This window comes from Momordica charantia (assembly GCF_013281855.1).
Source record: "Momordica charantia cultivar OHB3-1 chromosome 11 unlocalized genomic scaffold, Mcharantia_2.0 BLBB01000011.1, whole genome shotgun sequence".
Lineage (NCBI taxonomy): Eukaryota > Viridiplantae > Streptophyta > Magnoliopsida > Cucurbitales > Cucurbitaceae > Momordica > Momordica charantia.
The window spans coordinates 21,469,021-21,491,395 of record NW_028275159.1 but is presented as its reverse complement, the minus strand read 5'-3'; the positions used below and the strand labels follow the sequence as shown (position 1 = coordinate 21,491,395).

General features: G+C 35.0%; 3 protein-coding genes and 1 long non-coding RNA gene across 10 annotated transcripts; 2 read left to right on the top strand and 2 right to left on the bottom strand.

The window, feature by feature from the left end:
* Positions 1-2,422: 2,422 nt before the first annotated feature.
* On the bottom strand, positions 2,423-8,250 carry LOC111012135 (SNARE associated Golgi protein family). 3 transcript variants are annotated; one of them, XM_088119570.1, is made up of 8 exons: positions 7,615-8,250; positions 6,511-6,563; positions 5,930-6,022; positions 5,631-5,854; positions 5,340-5,406; positions 4,964-5,077; positions 4,250-4,299; positions 2,423-3,157 (listed from the first exon to the last, which is right to left on the bottom strand). In XM_088119570.1, exons 1-7 carry the CDS (start codon positions 8,021-8,023, stop codon positions 4,276-4,278), a joined length of 984 nt encoding a protein of 327 aa, XP_087975696.1. In that variant the 5' UTR covers positions 8,024-8,250; the 3' UTR covers positions 2,423-3,157; positions 4,250-4,275. The 3 variants fall into 3 exon arrangements, with proteins under 3 accessions (XP_087975696.1, XP_087975697.1, XP_087975695.1); XM_088119571.1 differs by lacking the exon at positions 2,423-3,157 and adding an exon at positions 4,052-4,078; XM_088119569.1 differs by lacking the exon at positions 2,423-3,157 and having other exon boundaries at positions 4,092-4,299; positions 7,615-8,249.
* Positions 2,589-3,409, top strand: LOC111012137 (LYR family of Fe/S cluster biogenesis protein). The gene is made up of 2 exons (XM_022286188.2): positions 2,589-2,881; positions 3,025-3,409. Exon 1 carries the CDS (start codon positions 2,589-2,591, stop codon positions 2,862-2,864), a length of 276 nt encoding a protein of 91 aa, XP_022141880.1. The 3' UTR covers positions 2,865-2,881; positions 3,025-3,409.
* Positions 8,251-10,847: 2,597 nt separating the features above from the next.
* Positions 10,848-14,141, bottom strand: LOC111012146 (uncharacterized). 5 transcript variants are annotated; one of them, XM_088119574.1, is made up of 5 exons: positions 13,779-14,141; positions 13,523-13,650; positions 13,383-13,436; positions 13,051-13,102; positions 10,848-11,069 (listed from the first exon to the last, which is right to left on the bottom strand). In XM_088119574.1, the coding sequence occupies exons 2-5, from the start codon at positions 13,582-13,584 to the stop codon at positions 10,887-10,889; spliced, it is 351 nt and encodes a 116-aa protein (XP_087975700.1). In that variant the 5' UTR covers positions 13,585-13,650; positions 13,779-14,141; the 3' UTR covers positions 10,848-10,886. The 5 variants fall into 5 exon arrangements, with proteins under 5 accessions (XP_087975700.1, XP_022141897.1, XP_087975701.1 ...); XM_022286205.2 differs by having other exon boundaries at positions 13,530-13,650; XM_088119575.1 differs by having other exon boundaries at positions 13,523-13,606.
* LOC111012147 (uncharacterized) lies at positions 14,072-21,389 on the top strand. Its single transcript, XR_002601519.2, has 3 exons — positions 14,072-14,211; positions 19,878-20,035; positions 21,116-21,389. It is a non-coding gene; the product is annotated as an uncharacterized LOC111012147 (long non-coding RNA).
* Positions 21,390-22,375: the final 986 nt, after the last annotated feature.

Sequence of the window (22,375 nt, the reverse complement as noted above, 5' to 3'; positions counted from 1 at the left end):
TTTATGTTGTAAGACTTTGCTCACATAATTTACAGCAAATAAGATATCATATCATATAGTCATGCCTAACAAGAATTCAAAATTTTCAAATTCATAAGTAGCTAAACAATTAGCTTCACTTTTTACTTTAGGATCTTCACTAGTTTCTCTAATTTCAATAAAGCATCCCTTATTTGAGGGACTTGAAATCTTATTGCTTTTAACACTTTCAATTCGACTTTCCCATCGTGTTTGTGACAATGGTTTGATAGTCAAAGTGGTTATGTGATCTAGCAAGAGTTTCCATCGTTTTGTAGATGAAGAAAATAAAGAATAGATACGTTGTAGAACTCCAAAAAATGTCATAGCTCTATGACATTAGCTAGCCACTCAGAAAGTACTAGATTGAGATTATGACAACCACAAGGTTTATAAAATGCCCTAGGATTTATTTCTAATAATCTTTTTTGTAAACCTTGTTGTTTTCCTTTCATATTAGATCCATTGTCATATCATTGTCCTCTTATATTAGATATATCAAGTTTAAGATACTTAATTGTATTTATAAGCACATCAAATAAACTTTTTCAGTAGTATCTTCAACTTTTGAAAATTCTAAAAAATATTCTTGTATAGCTATTGGACTTGTAGCAATATTAACACACCTCAATACCAGAGACATTTGTTCTTGATGACTTACATCAGGTGTGCAATCTAATATAACTGAAAAATATTTTGATTCTTTAATTTTTTTCAATAATTGTATTTTTTATTTCAAGTCCTAATAGTTGTATGAGTTCATTTTGTATATTATGTCCAATATAATGATAATGAATTTCGTTATTTTGAATACGACGAACATGTTCTTGCATTATTGGATCAAATTATGTAATCATTTCAATTAAGCTTAAAAAATTTCCATTATTTTCTTGATAAAATTTTTTCATTTCTTCCTCGAAACGCTAAATTATTTTTAGCAAGATTTTTAGCAACAACAATAATATGTGTTAGTTACTTTATTCCAATGATCTTTTTCTTTATTAATTAATATTTGAATATCTTTGTCAATTGTTTTATTTTTTAACAATCTAATTTTTAGATCACTCCAAGCATTCATATTAAATATGTGTTTATTACTAGATTCATGACTTTTAAGCAGAGAACTAAGATTTTTCCAATCTTTAACTCCTTCATTCCCTAATTGAACTGTATTCGATTTAGTACCAAATAACTTACAACATAACCAATAAACTTTATCAAAATTCTTTGAGTAAACTAGCCACTTTCTATCATGTTTTTCGCCATTAGATAATTTTTTAGTATAATGAATATAAGAAAAATGTCTAAAATTTTCATCTTTCGAAAAAATTAAATTACTTTCTCTAATGGGACCTTTTTCTACCAGTAAATCAATTAACTTAGAATCAATGTTGTCTCATCTTCCTGGATCATATATATTATATTCATAATGCATCATACCTATCTCATTATCAATACTAATATCATCAGTGTTTTTTTTTTCACTTTCCCCATCGCTCTCTAGTTCTTTTTCATGATTAAATGCTTCATTTTCAACAATCATATCATCGTCTACAATTTTCGTTTCATATTTTGATTTGTCTACACCTATCGTTTCTTCTATTATTTCATCATTTTTATTACTTTTACTTCCAATAAAAAATTTATCGAGAGCACCTTTTTGAGATTCAATTAGTTTTTCTACTCTTCTTTTCTTTTTAAGCTTTTCATATCCAGATTCGTATTTTCTGGTAGACATATTGATATTATAAGTAAGCAAATCTAAACAAATATAAAATATTAAGGTACTAAGAAATATACAATAATATGAAATAATTTATACAAGAATAAAAGAATTTGAACGAAAAACCCTGGAACTTTGAAACCACTAGATTGAGTTGAGGAAATAAAAAGCTTCAATTTTTGTTGTAGCAATTGATAATCTCGGGAGACCATGCAGAAGAACAAGTTGAAAGTTTGAGATTTGAGAGAGATTGAGAGTGAGAGGGGGAGAGTATTGACTAGTGAGATTGAGAGTGAGGGGGAGATCAATATTTAGATTTAATGAGTAGTAGGTAATATATTCATGAAATCTTTTAGAGAAATTGAAAAGTTTTGGTTATTAAAAACAAAATAAAAATATAAAGAAATATGGAAGGTCTCTCACTCTCCCAACGTAAACTTGGAAGAATTTTGAGGAGACTGCATTAATGAATTGATATTTTTGAGAAGGATTAAAAGGAATATGAATAAAAAAAATTAATGCTAACCAATTTGAAATGTAATTCAATTAAAATTGAAAATTTAATGAACTTGTTATGGACTTTTTCAGTAGTTTGAAATTTTAATATTGTAAGAAGAAATTTATGAAAAGTAATAAGTGTATTTTTTATATTTTAATTTTAATTTATAATTAGAAATTAAATTAAATCGATATCAATATGAGGCTTTTCTATTACGGAGCTCACCAATAACTTAAAGCCGGCCCTGTCCAAAACCTAACAAAAAAGGGGTAAATTTTGTTTCTTCAATTACTCAATTAAAAGGGATTTGGAAGAAGAAAATGGTAGAGTTTTCGAGAAGAAGATGCGATGGGTGTGAGGCCGAAGCTTTCGGGGCTGCAAAAGCAGGTGCTCAGTCTCTACAGAGGATTTCTACGAGCGGCGCGCTCCAAATCCGCCGAAGATCGGCGGCAGATGGAATCGCTCGTCGCCGCCGAGTTTCGCCGGAACGCCGACCAAATCGATCCCAAAAACTTCATCTACATCGAGTACCTCCTCCGCCGAGGTAACAAACAGCTGGATCAGCTCAAAAGCCCGGCCACTGTTCGATTGTCGTCGATGAATGTCTCAAACGCCAGATCCTGATTCATGAGCCGTCAACTGTATGTACATTGCTTCATTTCTTAGCTTTTATCGCTCGGATCGATTTCTTCATATGAAACCCTAGAAATTGACTGCGATTGATGATGATATGCCTTTCTTTCATTTTCTTTTCTTTTCCTCTTTCCACATGAAACGATTTCAGATTCCGATTCGCAATTTGTTTTGGTGGTGGATCCTGCGTGCTCGATGCTGATCTTGTCCTTCATCATCTTGCTTTCTTTGCCGATCAATTTCTTCATCATCCTTGGATATTGGATTCGATCTATTTAGTTCTCCTGTTAAAAAAAAAAAAAAAAGATTCATAGATAAATTTAGTTATGAAATTACATTATACTTTTTTTTATATAGTTCGTCAACTAGATGAACAAACAGTAACCTATTTTTTATGCTAAACAAAATTTTAAGAATGCTAACTGTGGTAGACTAGTAGGTTCATGGATTAGTGGCATATTCAGTTTCTAAGGAATCTAACTGTAAACAATATACGGACCATTTAATAAATGTATTTGGAGACTTATTGGATTTTAGTTGATGTATTTTTAAATATTCAAATTAATCAATCTTAAAAATAGTTCATTAGTTAAAATTTTTTTAGTACAAACTTGTAGAGTCGGTGGAGATGCTGATTCGAACACATGACCATTTAATATAAATTGGTGTCGTAACCGTTGACTATAAAAATAATAAGCAAAATGTGAATATATTTAACAAATTTCAAGATAAAAGGTTTATATGGACTAATATTTTTTAGTAATAGTTAACTTTAAAGTTAAGATTTGTTGTTCTAAGGTATCTTCTACCTGTGGAATAGGGATTTTACTTTTTGGCTAATTTTTTTTTTCTAGAGTATGAAACTACGTATACTAAAATACAATTTTAACCTATGTCATTATCAACGTTAAAAAAAAAAAAAATATATATATATATATATATATATATATATAGCATAATAATTTTAAATATTTTATCTTGATTTCACTATGGGCACCGGTGGGGAAGACGGTGCATAGTCTAATCACCTAAAATTAATCAGTAAACCTAATCAACAAGTGACTACCACGTCTTCAAGAACCAATTAGAAAAATATATTTTCGTCCTCTAATTTATCATTTTTTAAAAAAAGAAAGGAAAACTAGGAAAAATACAAAACAAAAAGGAGGGAAAAGAGAGAAAAAAAAAACTGATTTAATCTGATCCTGTAAACAAAAATGAAGATTACAATTAGGGACTAATTATATTGATTAATGTAGAAATTGTACAATTATAAGCAGCAGGAAGAAGTGTCTCTGTTTTAATTGGTCAAATAAAAAAATATACAGAGCATTGGCCAATTTTTCCAAAATTCAATTATGAATTTAATTTTATACCTACAACATTTTGCAAGGCGCCATGTCTACTCAATATCCTTCATAGCATCCTGCAACATTACCGACCCAACTTAAAATCTCGTCAAACAATAAAAGAAAACACGGGTTTTATCCCATAACTATTCGATCCTACAACATTTAACAGCAACCACCTACCCAATTCACGTATTTAGTTCACGTATGTATATTTTCGACTAATCTCAAGAAACACACGTCTAGTTCACATGTATTTTTTACTAATCTCGTGGAACTAACAGTTTAAACTTACAACATTTAGTATTCACGCTCAAAAAGATTTAAAAGTCCTAGATAAGTGTTTACCATCGTTGAACTCATGACCTCAAAATACTACGTGCGCAGTGCCCTTCCAACATTAGTAATATGGATGTATGTATGATAGTGTCTACTGGACTAGAAGTATCGTTGAATCCAATAGTTGAAATTGTTTGGGATATCATACTTAGTTAATCTTCTAGAGTCCAGTTAAAATGGGAATGATATAGGATCATGAACCTATGAATTTATAAGCTAAATATGATGACCGAGTCGATTTCTTGATTATGAGTTCATTCTATGCCGTATCGGAATTAGACTAGATTATATACATTATATACATTGATTGATTGCATAAAGTTAGTAGTAGCGACAGAACCCGGGAAAGTATTAAAAAAAAAAGACAATTCTTGTAATGAATGAAGGAGACACATTCATTACCTTGGCTAATCGTGTAACGTATGCAGCAGCAAGTGCTGTGGCCAACAATCCCAGTCCCAGAGTCCACAGCTGACCATTGCCTCCTCCTAGCAAACCAACTTCAGATTCTTCTTGCTGAAACACAAACACCCCATGTAAAATTACATCAGAAATAAACCCGGAATTGGTTGGAAAGTTGGAAATGCGGAAAAGGATCGATAATAAAGACGGTAAACCCGACCGAGAATCCAGATCATAGACCATCTTTAAAGGAAAAACCAAAGATGAAAGTACACGTCTCGAGCATCGTCAACCAAACACAAGCTACTCAACTCACAAGGTAAAATGTTGTTGTGGAAAATATAAATACATCACGGCTGATGGGTTGAAAACTTACAATAATCGCTCGTCCAAATGCACCTGCACTGACGTAAGCCCATGTTCCCGGAAGCATCCCAAGCCAACTGCATTCAAGATAATAAATTGTTTACATTTTCCACAACCTCTGAAACTCACACGCTCATAGCATTATGTATATACTGACACAACTCGTTGAGGAGAGGACAACAGGAAAGTAAGTAGAACGAAAGAAAAGCTAAAATAATTTATGGATGTGAACGTCTTCTCTAGTAATGGAAACGGGATAGAGATACAATTTTTTACTTTCATTGAGGAAATGAGAACTGACCTTCCCAATACATAGGGAACAAACTTAACAGATGTGAGTCCATATAGATAATTTCCTAGAGAAAATGGGAGCAAGGGGCTCAAACGTAGGAGGGTGACTACTTTGAAACCATTTTCCCCAATGGCTTTATCAATGGCAGCGAATTTCTTGTTTCCTTCTACGAGCTTAAGAATACGCTCACGAGCAAAATACCGAGCAATCAAAAAGGCAACACTAGCAGCCACCTGAAATCATTGGAGATGATAAGCTAAAATTTAGCAGGCATATGCTATGTTTTACTAGCACCAAGATAGACTCACCGTTCCACTTATGGAAACTATAACCGTCCCAATTACAGAGCCAAAGAGTAGTCCTGCTGACATTGTTAACGGAATGGCGGGAATTGCAAGGATCTAAAAGGTAAAAAATCATACCATAAATTTCATAATGGGTAGTAATAAAACTTGAAACACAAAATAGGCACCATGAAAGTATCTCTGCAAACTCCATATGGGATACTAAAATGTGCTAGAGCAACTAGACAGGAAAACAATATTCATACTATCAGCATATATGCTGTAGGCCTTGGCAAGAATAGTATTTTAATGGACTATACAAATATATTTTTCGGTTGCTAAACGTATTTTAAAAAATAGTGAAGATATCAACTTTGTTTTCCATTAAATTACTTGTTTTCAAATTTCTGTTTTTGGATCACCAACCAAACACACCCGAAGTTTTCTACCTCGCTTGAACCTAGGATCTTGGAAAGCAACTCCAAACATTCCAATTCCCAAGTTCTCACCACTAAGGCCAGCCTTTCATTGGAATTAGTAAATACTTTAATAATGGAAGGCAAATTTCCTACACGTATTTAATAAAGAAAAAATTCTGTGTATACCTCCAATCCTGCATACACTGCTACAAATAGAGCATATCCTGCTGGACCATATCCTGTTCATCAAAAGCTCTATGTTATCAATTGCATGAATTGGGATCCTTAAGAGGAATGGAGAGCTCCTCATAATTCAATATATCCCTTTCCTTTGATAATGGATGCTAAATAATTAAAAAAAAAAAAAGAAATGGTAGCTAAATTAAAGAAGAAACATTTATCATAGTACCAAACATGCTTTAACATGAATAAAAGACAATTATTAGATTTTGGAAACAACAACTAGAAAGTAGATAGCTGCAGATGGAGATAGATGATTAAGTTACTCCACAAAAATACAGTGATAGTGAACAGATAACCAATTTAGTCAATCGGTTCTGTTTAAAAAGAGCCAAGTTAAACTTTAACCATCATTATTTTCAGCTCTGTTCTTTTGCATCAGCTTTGGCCAAAAACGATCGACCGCTGGTGTAGTCGGCCAATCAGAGTTGTAGAACCTTCCAAAACTGTTGAGCTCTGACAGACAAAAATCGAATTTTTGGTGGTTGGCGTCGGTTTGAGCTACAAACTGACACCAACTGACCAATGATCACCCCTAATTCCACTATTCCAGCATTCTGTAGCATAGTTAAAATTTTTCTAAAATTGATAGAAGAGAAATCTATAAGAGTGAGTTTGGGATGATCTTGAAAGCAGTGTTTTCAACTAAAGCAGTTTCCTATAAGCATGCTGAAATTTTTTTTGGAAGAAGTTCTACTTGTACTTAAAAGTTAGAATCTCTAAAACCATGAATTGAAAAGCATTTTCAATATTTTAAAACCCATACCAAAATCACCCCTAAAATCATACTTCCACACAAATTGAGGTTTCGATTACAAAAGGAGGAGGAGGAAGAATGGTAAATGATTGTCAAACAAATAGAATCTGCAAACAGAACTTCCCAACAAGAATTTAAGAAAGAAACAACCTCCCATTGCGATAATTAATGCATAATTCAGACCAATTCAAACAGCAATGAGCATACCCCCAAAATAATCGAACATTCCACAAAGAATTAACAAATCCAATCTCCCATTCGCCAAAAAAACACACAACCCATCACAAAATTACCATCAATAAACGTGGAGAACTGATTCAAGAACGCATTGATCGGATCCCTGTACACATATCCCGCAAATGCAAACCCACCAATCACACCAACAAGCAAAACACCGGCCAAGAGGGTGCCCTTAACCGCAGTGTCGCCCTCCAAAGCGGCACCATCTCCCTCCGCCGAACCCTTATTCCCTTTCTCGCCGTCGTCGTCGCCCTTGGGGCTAAAGAGCCACTTGAAGCTCTGGGGGGCGCCGGTGGGGGCCTTCTGAAGAGTGGGCTTCTTGGATTGCTTGAGAGAAGAACAGGGCTTGAGGAAGTGGAATCGGTTGTTGGGTCTGAAGCTGAAGAGGAAGGAGGAGGAGAGAGGGGGAGAGAAGTGGAGACATGGCGGTGGGGCTGAAGATGGCGGCCGGAGAGGGCGCATTATAGAGAGGAAGAGGGATCAGCTCATCAATGGAGCTGAAGCTGAGGGATAAGGGGGAAACGAGAAGATTCTTCTGCAACTTTTTTTTGGGATTTTTGGGATTTTTGGGATTTTGCTCCTTGTTCTTGTTGTTCTTCGATTTTTCTGCTGAGTTTATTTGTGAATTATTTGGATGGGAAAATGGAGAAGATTTTGGGATTATTTGACGTGGGGCAATCTTGAACATATGAATGAATGAATTTTCTCGAAGGGGAAGAAAATTTGTAATTTGGATTTTGGAGGTTAATTTTTTTTTTCTCTTTTTTTTTCGGAGGGAAAAAAATGGGAAAAATGTGGTCGGTTCGGTTAGGTGGGTACATGTTTTGACTAAATATCAAGCTTTTGATCCAATAATTTAAAAATATTTATTTTAGTTAATATATTTTAAAAATAGTTTATTTTAGTCTGATCTAAGTAATATATTAATGACGTGGCATTTCTAAAAGGGAATTATAAATTATTTTTTGGTGTTAGTATTGGTTTACATTTACGGTTTTTGTTTCTCTTTTCCAATTTTCTTAAGAAATCTAAACATTTTACGATTAAACTATGTTTATTGTTTATGTTTCTATTTTTATGGAAATGTTCTCAAAATTATATAGAAATTTAGTAAACAACCAAAACAAGTCTCTTTGTTTTCATTTCTAATTTGTTCCAAAACATAAATAAAAATATTGGTTTATCGCATTTGAATTCATGGATGTTAAGATCATGCAATTCATTTTTCTTTATGAAGAAACAGAAACAAGAAACAAGACACATGATCGCTATCAAACAAGTCCTAAAATTAAAATATATATTGGTTCAAAAAATCATTTAAATCCATCTTTGGTCGACATGTCAATTTAAGAAAAGAAAAACCAACATAATAATACTTTCTTTCTTGTGGTTCAAAATACATTTTTGGTTATGTTTGACTATGAAAATAATGACATGGCAACTAATTACAAATTATATTAATATAATATTATTTGTTGGTATTACACCATGAGTTGGCATCTAAGTGTAAAAAAGTAAAATTGTAATATTTTCAAAATATATATTAAATTTATAAATGTTTCGATCCTGTTCCCAGCGAAATTTCTAAGAAATAAATATTTATCGCAAATTCATAATGACATCTTGCGTATTTTCTTTTGAAAGTGCTATATTTTTAAAAATATAAATTCCTCCACACGTTTAAAAAATAATTAAAATTGAAAAGAATAATATAATATTCTTCTCCAAGATGCTTGGGGATTTGATGTTATTTTCGTTTAGCCATCTGCTATTGGTGGTCCAAAGGGTTTAGCAAGGAAACACAATATGCAATCTTAATTTTATTTCTATGTGCAAACCAGTGAAACTGTAATGATATTATTTATAATTTGCAGTTTACATCTTATTTTGTTGCGCATAATTCAATCTAAAAATAGTGAGTTCGATTCTAAACCCCACGTGCGTAAAAAAGAAAAAGATGATTCGATCCATTTAACTTAGAAAAATTTAAATGGATACCAATTTACATTGCTATTGAGACATTTTTACATAATTCAATTTTTACTCTCCTATATCACTTATTTACATCTAATCAATTATTTATTAATATTACGTCTATCAGTGATATACTATTTCACTAATAGATTATATACATCTATTATTGATAGATTATATTAGTGATAGACGTTTATCACTGATGTGGCCTATCAGACACTTATCATTGATAGATATCTCATATTGATAGACTATATAATTGATAGATGCCTATACTATATTATCAATGTATGCCAAAAGCGAGCATTGCTTAGCGGTAATTGATATATATCTCAAATCGAGAGGTTGTGAGTCGATATAGCCTATCATTGAACGATGTTTTAAAACTTTTTTTCCTACTATATTTACAAATCCAAAACCCAACCCTATTTAAACTCTATATTCTACCCCTGAACTCTACATAAAAGATTATTTTAGTCATCTTTTATCCTCTTCCTAAATTGTTCAAAAAGAATCTGAACACACACAAATATTTGGACTCATAGGTAGGAGACTAAAGCAGTCGAGTTCTAAAACAGTTAAATGATAATATGATAGGAACATTGATTAAAACAGTTAAATGATAATATGATAGGAACATTGATTAAAACAGTTAAATGATAATATGATAGGAACGTTGATTAGAAATATTAATAGGATAGTAAGGGTACATTAGTAATTACCCAAACAAGTTGTAAGTAGAGATTTGTTGTAAATAATATAGTGAGAGGAAGGAATGAAGCAGATAATTGTTTAGTTAGTTTAGACTCAAGCGGAGAAGTTCCAAGTACCTCGAGAATCCTTGGCAGCTATTATACTGCTTTACCATTCTAGTTCCTTTTGTTCTGTCAGATAAATGAGAAATTAGTGAGAAGAACTAAAATGGTTTTTTATACATAATTTGGAACTGAAACAAAACTATACCATTGGCTATAGAACACCCACAATCCAATCCACATCACATATCAGAAGTTTTCGTCTCCTACTCCACTTGAAATGATTCTCTATTTTATACATAATACTTGAGGAACTGAACTAGACTAGACCGTTGGATGAAAACTAGGGGTGTAACTGGGTCGGGTCGGGTCAATTTTTAGGCAAAAGAGGAAAACCGAATCGATTCCTTGCACCCCTACTGAAAATGGAGGGGAAAAAGAAGCATATAAAGCCATATCTTGGGATGACGTTGGATAAATAGGACACAAACAAATTTAGTTCACGGTACTCATGAGTGACTCAAAAATAGTTCTAATTTGTTGAGGCAAGTACATACCTTAATCTCTCAAGCGAGTGAGGATCAATTTTCATTCAGCTATCTCCGATCCATTCTTTCATCATGTAGATGCAATGTAGTGGGAAGGGAAGGAGAATTTGCTTTCTGCAAGCCACCGAGGAACTTCTCAAGCCTTTCATGGAGACCAGCTTGTAGTACCTGAGGTGAAAGAAGCTCCGGCTTTTCAAGAGCTTTAACGGTGGATGTTGCTGCAACGTTAACCTGTAACGAAAGGAAAATCAAGAATAAGCGCATCTGCACTTTCTTTCACACAATGTTTTCAGAAAAACGTCCAAAACTGCTCCACGGTTTATGTTGAAGGAATTGTGCATCCAAGAATATGAAATCCTTCTCTTAAAACCTTGATTAAACATGAGGAACCTGTTAAGGACAACGGTACCCCGAGTACCCCACGTATCTCCACAATGGTATGATATTGTCTGCTTTGGGCATAGCCCTCACGGCTTTGCTTTTGGTTTCACCCAAAAAGCCTCACACCAATGGAGATAATTGTCCTCTCTTATATACCCATGATCATTCCCTTCCTAGCCAATGTGGGACTTTGTTTGCAATCACCTTACAAACCCAACAATCCTCCCCTCGAACAAAGTACCACCGAGACTCCCTTCAAGTAGTCACTCATCCGTCTACTCTCGGACCCGAACGAGAGCTTGCTCCTATCCAAGGCTTCTGGGCACAACCTGATAGAGCACACCTACAGATTACACCATGACCACACCTTTCGAGACTCACCACTTCTTTGTTCGGCACTCGAGGATTCACCGACACAGCTAAGTTTAGACCATGGCTCTGATACCACTTGTTAAAGACAACGGTACCCCGAGTACCCCACGTATCTCCACAATGGTATGATATTGTCCGCTTTGGGCATAACCCTCACGGCTTTGCTTTTGGTTTCACCCAAAAGGCCTCACACCAATGGAGATAATTGTCCTCTCTTATATACTCGTGATCATTCCCTTCCCTAGCCAATGTGGGACTTTGTTTGCAATCACCTTACAAACCCAACAGAACCACCCAGAGAGAATTTTCCTACACATTATGAGTTGGGACTAATTAAAAAAAAACGAGTACCAAGACATTAGGAAAAGCCAAAGGTCCTTCCCCTTATTTGATATGAGGAATCACCCCAACTGATGACACTTATTTCCTTAATTTTAGAAGTTGTGGAAAGTCGAGTTCCTGAAGAAGGGGAGGGTTTTTTGTGGCTAGTTGCTCTTTGAAAGGTCAGCACCATTGATTGATCTCGAGTCCTCTGATATGGTTCTTCATCCCCAATGGTGTGTTCTTTCGCAGAATATGAATTATTAGAAAAAATTTTATTTCTTGAAGAGTTTTTCAAAGGAATATAACAGCGAAAGTAGCCGTAGACCAATTTAAGCCAATCTTCTCTACATACAACACAAAACACAAGTTCTTACCCTGATATCCCCAAACCGCTTATTATCCTCATATTTAATCCTTACGTGCTCCCCTAGGCCCCAAGTAACTTCCACTGAAGTCATTCCCACAGCTAACCTGAACTAACAGATAGGATAGAAGTAACAAAACTAACTTGTAGGAGTTACATTCCCATTTTTATCCCTCCTAGAATACATTTCTCAATTGGCGATCCAATAGAATCAATCTCCTTAAGTGTCCTTTTGCTCTAAACCACTAGTGAAGTGAAGACGGGAGAACTTTTGGGTGTTCTGTTGCACTGCCTTATATTTCACTTGATAAGATGGAGGAGACTGTCTTACACACCCAAGGATAGAGGGAGACTATTATAGCAAACTGGAGGGTTCTTTCGAGTGTCGACGGAGGACGTTTCGGATTCAGCTCACTTTCACATATCTAGTTGCGTCCATGTATCTAATTTTCTTTGTAAACTTCCTCTTTTCTTTACTAACAAGTGAAGCTCCTTGTTAAAGTTAGAACTCAAATAATTTTTCACATCGAAAGATGTAATATGCATTACATGTAACCTAAAAGCTACAGTTCATTTAGAATTGCAACTTCCTGAACATTGACAGTGAATTTATTTTCGCAACTCTTTCTACTAGGAGGGAGGTTTCCTCTTCCTATTCCTCCCTTTCTGCACTTTTTCAGTTCTGATCCAATTCAATTTTTTTTGTCTTTTCCCAAGAGAGAAAATAAAACAAAACAAAAACAATAACACTGGATAAAGTTAGAACCATACCATCTGTGAGACTGAGCTAACCAGAGTTTTCGCCAGGGGCACTATGCAAAACCTATAAAACAGAAGTCTAGTTAATGGATATCTGCTTGATTCATAAGAAACTTTTAGAAAATTAAACTACAAAATAAGAGAGAGCACAAATGCATTAATCAAACGAAAAATAGAACAACATTTCTCATAATGAACAAGAATTAACCCAAAAATTCGAAAAAGGAGCCTCTCTCTCATTCATCTATAACTGAAAATCAACACACGCGTTCTCGATTTCATCGATAAAAAAGGGAAACAAAATTGAAAAGGAGACATATATATATGCAAAGAGACGCGCATACATTCCTCGGCCACCGGCTAGAGCTTCGTGGGAAGGGTTTCTCCATTCATCAATCCTACAAAACATAAGGAAACATGATGAAAATTGAAATTACAGATTAAGAGATTGGGGAACTGAAAGCGAGAGAAAGGAGAAACTAACACCCAACCGTAGCGGCGGTCGAAGAGAAGGCGTTTTGAGGCTCTGCATCCGTTGGAATCCATTACACTTTATCCGTCTTTTTCCCTTACAATTGTTTGAGTTTCAAGCAAAATGTTTTCGAACGGAGACTTTGTACAAAATTCAATAAATTTAAGTTAAATAAAATGGCCAGCTGTGCGAGTCGGTTCAAGGGTTGGGTTCGAATTTAATATGGTTTTGGATTAAAGAGAAAACAATAATTAAAAAAAAAACTTACCTCCCCCATCTTAATCCTCTGCCTCCCACCATCGACGTCGTCGTCTCCAGCACCACCTCCATCTCCGGCACACCATGCACCAACGCAACGACAATTTCATTTTTCTTTCGCTGATCTATTATATTAATTCAACACCACACACTCATCTGGGGCTTTTTCCTTTTTTTTATAGGCTAATTCGAGAATTTCTAAAATGGAAGTCGGATCATTCTTCGTCTTTCCTGGCTAGCTTGCTTCTTCTTCTTCCATTTCTAATACCCATTTTTTTCATTAATATTGACCGACGAAGCAGGGGCTCTTCGGCGGTGGCAGGAAAACTAGAGTTGCAGTCGTCGTCGGTGCAGGAGACAATGGCATCGGTGGTGTAGTGAGCTTGGACGACTTAGACAACAACCTCAGTGGTGGGAGACTTGAGAGAGTCAAGATGGGGGAGGTAATTTTTTTAATTATTATTTTTTCTTTAATCCTAGACCGGTTTAAGTTTGAACCACCCTGACATTGAACCGACTTGCACACTGGCTATTTTATTTGTTAAAACTGTAGGCCATCAACAGATTTTGTTATATTTTTAACACAATTTATATATTAATTTTAAATTATTCAAAGTTGAGTGGGGCTCGAGCCCCATATAATCCCAAGGTACAGCTACCTTTGATCCTCCTGGATAGATTTTGAAGTGGAAAGAGAGATATTTTTAACACAATCTCCCCAAAGTCTTTCAATCTTGAACTTTAGTATTGATTTTGGATCCCGACTCTGTCGATGTCGATTGATATTTGAGGAAAAGTCATTAAAAAATAATAAAAATTATTTTAATTAGTAAATAAATTTTAATTATAGTTTAATTGATAGACCTGGTTTTATATACTGTTAATATACCTTATTTGAATGTTGATATACTTGAAATTGTTGATGTACTTATTGAGAGAGAAATAAGAAAGTGGGGAAGTAATGATTTGATTCATTAGTGTTCCATATAAATACATACTATGATACTAAAAATAAACATAACTATCTCCACATAATTAGCTACTCAACTAACTCATAAGAATAGCAACTTAGACTTGACAACAACTAAAAAAGGAATATCAACAACTTCCTAAAAACTAGGTCTTTGACCAAACCAATTCAAAACTAACATTCAAACTTTGTATTTGTAGCTTTGAGTTAACTAACATTCTCCTCCTGACTCAAATACTACAAACACCCAACTTGCTCCTAAGAGCTTGAAAACGATCCACATTAAAGGACTTAGTGAAGATATCTGCTATTTGCTCCTCTGAGCTGCAATGCACCAACTGAACTTCTCCTTCCTTCTGCATCTCTCTAAGAACATAATACTTGATCTTAAAGTACTTGGTCCTTCCATGAAAAACCAGATTCAATGAAATAGCTAGAGTGGCTTGATTATCCACAAACACCTTCACACTCTCTTCTTGCTTTAGATGCAAGTCATGCATCAACTTCTTCAGCTAAACAGCTTGGTTGACTGTTGCTGTTGCTGCAATAAACTCAGCTTCTGCAGTTGACTGAGCCACTATATCTTGTTTTTTTGAACACCATGAGAAACACCCTGAGCCAAAAGTGAAACAATAGCCAGAGGTGCTCTTCATATCATCTAATGACCCAGCCCAATCACTATCTGAGTAACCAGTGTACATGATGTCAGGCCTAGTGGATGTGAGATACATAAGACATCCCACTAGACTTCTGTACACATTCTCGTCTGCAGGTTCCTCCTCATCATCCTTCTGCAACTTCTCCTTTTGAATCATCGGAGTGTTCACACTCTTACACTCCTCCATATTGAACCTCTTCAATATCTCTCTCATGTACTTCTTCTGATAGAGAAACACTTCATTCTGCCCTTGTTGAATCTCCATGCCAAGGAAGTAATGCATCAGACCTAGATCGGTCATCTCAAACACCTTCATCATTTCTTGCTTGAACACCTCTATCTGATTATTATTACTTCCTGTCACCAGCAAGTCATCTACATAAAGAGATACAATCACAATAGCAGTACCTGATTTCTTCACATAGAGTGTGGATTCACTCAGACTCTTCACAAAACCCAAGCTCAGCAAGTGATTATCCGTCTTGCTGTACCATGCCCTAGGAGCTTGCTTCAACCCATAGAGAGCCTTCTTCAGTAAATAAACCTTCTGCTCTTGCCCTGGTGTGATGAACCCGTCTGGTTGCTCAACGTAGATCTCTTCTTCTAACATTCCATTTAGGAATGCCGACTTCACATCTAGTTGATACACCTTCCATCCATGCTGAGCTGACACAGCCAGTAACATCCTGATTGTGTCCATTCTTGCAACCGGTGCAAAAGTCTCAGAGAAATCAACTCCCCAGACTTGTGCATACCCTTTCACCACTAACCTGGCCTTGAGCTTGTTCACAGAGCCATCTGGATTTAATTTAGTCTTGAAAACCCATTTGACTCCAATCACCTTTCTGTCAGTAGGCTTCTTTACTAGCTCCCATGTCTTATTCTTCTCTATCATTCTCAACTCCTCCTTCATTGCCTCCATCCAATTTTGATCTTTTTGAGCTTCTTCAAACCCTGCAGGCTCCAACACAGCTACGCTGCTTCTTTCATACACCTCAGTCAGTAGTCTAGTCCCTCTCACTGGTGCATCATCAACTAGTTCATCAGGCTCCAGAGAGACTTCTTGTTGCTTCATCTCTACTTCTTCTGTCCAGTCCCACTCTTCATCCTCCAAAAATTGAACATCTCTACTAATCACCATCTTCTTTGTGTGAGGTTGATAGATCTTGTAGGCTTTGGACACCATGCTATAGCCTACAAAGATTCCTGGTTCTGCCTTCTCACTCAACTTGTCTCTCTTCACCTGTGGAACATAAAAAAAACACAAACAACCGAACACCTTCAAATTTGTCAGTTTTGGTTTAGTATCAAACCAAGCTTCATAGGGGGTCTTCTTCTCCAAGACCCTTGTAGGTAGTATATTCAATAGAAAGACTGTTGTGTTTGCTGCTTCAGCCCAAAACTCCTTTGGCAAAGTCTTCTCATGCAACAAGCATCTTGTCATCTCCATAATACACCTGTTCTTCCTTTCACTAACTCCATTTTGTTGTGGAGAATATGGAGCAGTGAGTTGATGTTCTATCTCAGCTTCTTCACAGAAGGAATTAAACCTTTGTGATGTATATTCAGTCTCATTGTCGGACCTCACCACTTGAATCTTACAGCCACTTTGATTCTCAACCCATCTTTTAAACTTTAGAAACACTCCAGCTGCTTCAGATTTCTGCTTCATGAAATATATCCAACACATCCGAGTATAATCATCAATAAAGATAATGAAATACCTGCTACCATTTAGTGAGAGAGTTGGTTGAGGTCCACACAAATCAGTGTGGATGAGCTGTAGCTTCTCGGTTGCTTTCCAAACTGACTTCTTGAATGACAATCTTGTTTGCTTCTCTGTCAGACAAGTTCTGCAGTTTGTTTTCAGCTCCTCCAGAACCGGTACTCCTATTGCCATCTCATTTTTCTGCAGATACTGCAACCCCTTCTGATGAAAATGCCCCAACCTCTTGTGCCATAACTCAGTGTCATTCACTTGACACTTGAAAGCTATTTGCTCCTTCTCGAATGGATCTAATGAAAAGCTCTTGTGCTGCATCTTTATTTTGAACAACTCATTTCCACTGGAATCAGAAATGAGGCACTTCCCGTCTTCAAACAACACTTTAAATCCCTTATCTACAAGTTGACCAACACTTAATAGGTTTTGATCAATCTCAGGAACAAACAACACTTCACTGATCAACTTGGTTCCAGCACAGCTCTCTATTGACACTGTGCCCTTCCCTTTCACTTCTAGATACTCACCATTTCCTATTTTCACCCTTGACTTGAATGATTTGTCAAGGTCCTTGAACAACTCTTTGTCACTTGTCATATGATTGGTACACCCACTATCAACCAACCAACCATTACATTGATTGGCCGATGAGAAACAGGTAGCCACAAAGAGTTGATCTTCTTCTTGCTGTACTGCAGCATGTGCTCCTCCTTGTTGTTGAGTCTTGGCACCTTTACAAAACCGTTCAATGTGTCCCAATAAATTACACCTTCTACACTTCACATCTGACCTTCTCCAGCATCTGAAGTGTGGATGGTTGTGCTTCCCGCAGTGCTTGCATGCACTACCAACATCCTTTGCAGCAGATTCTGAGCTACTGCTGCCACTCGCCTTCTTCCCTTTCCACTTCTTCTCTCTTCCACCTTCTCCCTGCTGCATTCTAGCTTTCAGTGCCCCCTCAATGCTTCCTTCTTGCCTCATCAACCTCCTCTGCTCCTGTGTTTGCAAAGCACTAACAACTTCTATCACTTTGAGCTTGGAGAGGTCTTTAGTATTCTCTAAGGAAGCAATGGTTGCTTCATATCTCTCAGGTACTGAAACCAAAATCTTCTGAACCAATCTATTGTCAGATAGATCAGTTCCTAATGCTCTTGCCTTGTTAGCAATCCCGATCAACTTGTCTGAGTACTCTTTGATGGACTCAGAATCCTTCATCTGCATTCTCTTGAATTCCCTCACCAAGTTCAACACCTTCATGCCTTTAATCCTCTCATCACCTTCATACTCACTTTTGAGGAACTCCCAGATCTCCTTTGCTGACTTCAATGCCATAATTCTGTTGAATATGGCGGGAGACACAGCTGCATATAGGCAAGCTCGAGCCTTTGCCTTCCTGGTGACCCTCTCCTTGTGAGTCTTGATCTGATGCATTGTTGGATTATCAGGAAGTGGAGCAATTTCATAATCTTGCTCAATTGCTTCCCAATAATCACAACTCTCCATGTGGGCTTGTATTCTGATTGCCCATGCTTGATAGTTTTCACCATCAAACACAGGTGGAGCCAGTGAAGAAAGATTGTTTGATCCTAACTCCATTGGACAAAACTCTCACAGGTGTATCACTTAGTTTCTCTCGAAAATATCTCACTAGTCCTTACTCACAGACCCCTTAAGAATTTAAGGCTCTGATACCACTGTTGATGTACTTATTGAGAGAGAAATAAGAAAGTGGGGGAAGTAATGATTTCATTCATTAGTGCTCCATATAAATACATACTATGATACTAAAAATAAACATAACTATCTCCACACAATTAGCTACTCAACTAACCCATAAGAATAGCAACTTAGACTTGACAACAACTAAAAAAGGAATATCAACAACTTCCTAAAAACTAGGTCTTTGACCAAACCAATTCAAAACTAACATTCAAACTTTGTATTTGTAGCTTTGTGTTAACTAACAGAAATGAATGTCGAATACGTACCAATGATATAATTGAATGTCGATATGTTATGTTTTGCTCCAACAAAAAAGTCTTCTCGAATTGTCTTCTCAAACAACTAGATCATATTTGGCTTCAAGAAGGGCTGCAGGCCATCTCTGCATTACTTTCTTCTGACGGTTGGTTTGAGTTTTCTAAGTTTGTTATTTTGTTTATGCTTTCTTTGTTGTGAAATAAAAAAAAATATATTACTTTTTTTTGGGCCATCTTTTTTTTTCTCTCGTTTATATGAGATTTTTCCCTCTTAGAAATCTTCACAACCTCTTCTCTAACATCATGTCTTTCACAACCTCTTCTCGTTTAGGCAAAAATTTCATCTAAGAGGTTGTGAAGTTTTTATTAGAGAAAGGTTAAAGAAAAAAATGAATAGGTAAAAAGTAATTTATGAGTCAACATTTTATCATAAAATGGTAAAAAGAAACACACATCTATATTTATAATCTATATATAGATCTATAATCTATATCTATAATGTATAATATATTAAAATGTACGGACGTGGAAGAAACATTTATTGGACGATTTTAACGGTGATTATTTAGATAATACTCAATTTATCTTTAGTTTCATTTATGTTGTCCCACCACTCAAAATTTTCTCTCTCGTGAAACCCTCCCTCCCCTCTATCCTCACCCCATCAAAATTTCATCTCTCCTCCTTAATATTATTTTTCATTAACTCTATCCCTCACCTCTCTCTATCCATCTAAATTCTTCCTTTTTTAGTCTCTCCCAATGCTCTCATTGTGGCAGGTCGTTCTCAGAGGAAATAGTGTACCTGATGACAGGTGTGGAATGTCCCTTTTATAAGCAGGCAAGGAGACAAAGTCGTTGAGGTTGTTACGACCAGCGGTTACGGCTGTTGGGCCCCCAGGTCGGTGGTCGGACATGAGGTCGGATCCTTTAGGTCGGTAAGTATGTTCCTTCCATCTCAGCTCGGTCTGGATCACTAGTGGGTAGATCCGTTTTAAAATATGGTTGCTCCGAACCGAGTTCATGCCTACACTGTTGAGTTTGATTTTTTTTGACCTCCAACAAGTTTATTAATATTAGCACTAAAAATTCCTAATGTTACAAAATCCTTCAAATTACTAAAAACTCTTCTAATTATCTCTTTCAATTTTTTGGATTAATAAAAAGTTACGCTTTAAAAATTCTTAACCCTTGACAAATAGTTAATAATATAATAAAATAAAAAAATTACTCCATATATTAACATTAAAAAATATCAATGTTACAAAACTACTTCAAACTATCTCTCAATTAATTTGGTCATAAATATAATTGATTTAAACAAATCTCACACCGTCCTAATGTAACAACAATGCTAATACATATTCTAACAATTTAAATAGGTTAAAAGAAAATTGTCTTATCCTATTTTAAAATTGAGCATAAAACTATCTTCTATTTTAATATTAAAGCATAAAACTAACTTATCCTATTTTTAAATTTATTATATATTTATTAAAAAAATATTTTATTTGAGTAATCGATCAAGACAGACACATCACATAAAATAAATAAGAGAGATAATTAGAAGGTTTTGAATCCAATTAAAGAGAATATGGAAGGTCGTGGGGAGACAGCATTAATAGAGACTTAAAAGAAGGAGGAATTTATATGGGTAAAGAGGGAGGAGAGAGGAAGATAATGAGAAGAAAATTAATGAGAGATGAAATTTTGATGATGGGGAAGAGAGTTTTGAGGTAGAGGAGAGAGAAAAAATAGAATTCGGAGAGGTGGGAGAACGTACATGACTTTTCATTTTCTTATTTTGAACTAAAATTATCACTATATATACATGGTTCTAAAGCAATGCTTAGAGCCAAATAATATTCTTCAAATTTTTTGTTTATTCTACGTTGTCAATTGTTATATCATTATATGTTTTGAATAGTACATGAAGTAAAGGTACAAAATTCATCTTAATGTATCTTTATTTAGTAAGAAACCAGGTATCTGACCAATTTTTTTCTTTCTTTTGGCAGAGCAAAATACAACAAATATAACGTAGAGTTGTGTTGTTAGTTCGTGAGAAAATAAAGCATTTGGATATGAAATTGGGGCTAGGTATATTTGGGTATGGCTCCAGTTATTGGAAATATTTTACTTTTTTGAAGTTTTAAGTTTAATTCTAGAGGGAAGAGCAATAACCAATGTCTTAGAAAACCAAGTTAGCTATTAATTGGATGAGAGCTTTCTTGACCTATGGCTTTCCTCTCCACGATATATTCTCAAAATAAACCGCCATTGAGATTTCAAGTTTGCAACGATTTATATATTTTTAAAAATAATTTTTTCAGTAATCTTATTTTAATATTTAGTCGTTGAACGTTTAGAAGTTTGAATTATATTATTGAATTTTAAATTATACTTATATTTTAAAATATCTATCAAATATTATAGTATTTTGTTTATACTATAATATTTGATAGATGCTCAACCCTTTTCGAAGTAAAATTAACATTAATATATGAGAAAATAAAATTGAGATACAACGTGCACAACACCTATTACAATACTAGTTAAAAAAAAAAGATGTAGATTTATGAAACCAAAACTTATAGTTACAAAAATGCCAAAGTTCCCCATTTTTATCAGGAGTGTATTAGCTTTTACCTTAAACTTTCCAATTTTTCTAGATAGATTCTTACCTTTTTAAACTTTCAATTTTATTAAATCAAATTTTACTATTGCAATTTTTACTTCCAATTTAATTTATGCTAATTAAATTTAACCAAAAATAGGCAAACATAAAAAAAAAACACCTATTTTATGCACAAAATCGACCGATGAATAACTTTGTCAAAACTCAGCCAATTAAAAAAAAAAGAAATGAAAGTCTAACTCTATCATTTTTTTTAAGGAACAGCTATCATTGTTATTCTTTGAAATCTGTCAACTTTGTACTAGTTTACCTCGGTTGCAATAGGTGCTAAGTCTTAGGGGATTGAACTCTTTTTTTTTTTTTCCAAGAAAATACATAAGATTTTTCTTTCAAAATATACAACGTGTAAAGGTGGGAATTGAACACCTATTTCAACTTACTACGATGGTTACTCAAGTATCGGCCATCGAATCAAAATGGAGGGAGAAATCGCGGTGGTTGTAGCATAGGATTTGTTGGCCGATCAAATTCAAAGCATGATTGGTGTATGCCCTAAGTTCGTTCGTGACGTAAAAATGAACTTAATATGCACCAATGTGTACTTTGTCATAAAAATTGACATTCAAAACTTTATCATTTC

Bases quoted from the DNA above. Each gene is read 5' to 3' on its own strand.
- LOC111012137 (XM_022286188.2), top strand. From the start codon at position 2,589: ATGGGTGTGAGGCCGAAGCTTTCGGGGCTGCAAAAGCAGGTGCTCAGT.
- LOC111012135 (XM_088119570.1), bottom strand. From the start codon at position 8,023: ATGCGCCCTCTCCGGCCGCCATCTTCAGCCCCACCGCCATGTCTCCAC. The intron at 6,564-7,614 runs GTAATTTTGTGA...TTTGATGAACAG, and splicing joins GTTCTCCACGTTTATTGATG to GATATGGTCCAGCAGGATAT. The intron at 5,407-5,630 runs GTCAGTTCTCAT...TCTTGAATGCAG, and splicing joins GTTCCCTATGTATTGGGAAG to TTGGCTTGGGATGCTTCCGG.
- LOC111012146 (XM_088119573.1), bottom strand. The intron at 13,437-13,529 runs GTTGGGTGTTAG...TATGTTTTGTAG, and splicing joins TCTCTTCGACCGCCGCTACG to GATTGATGAATGGAGAAACC. The intron at 11,070-13,050 runs GTATGGTTCTAA...CTTTCGTTACAG, and splicing joins TTAGCTCAGTCTCACAGATG to GTTAACGTTGCAGCAACATC.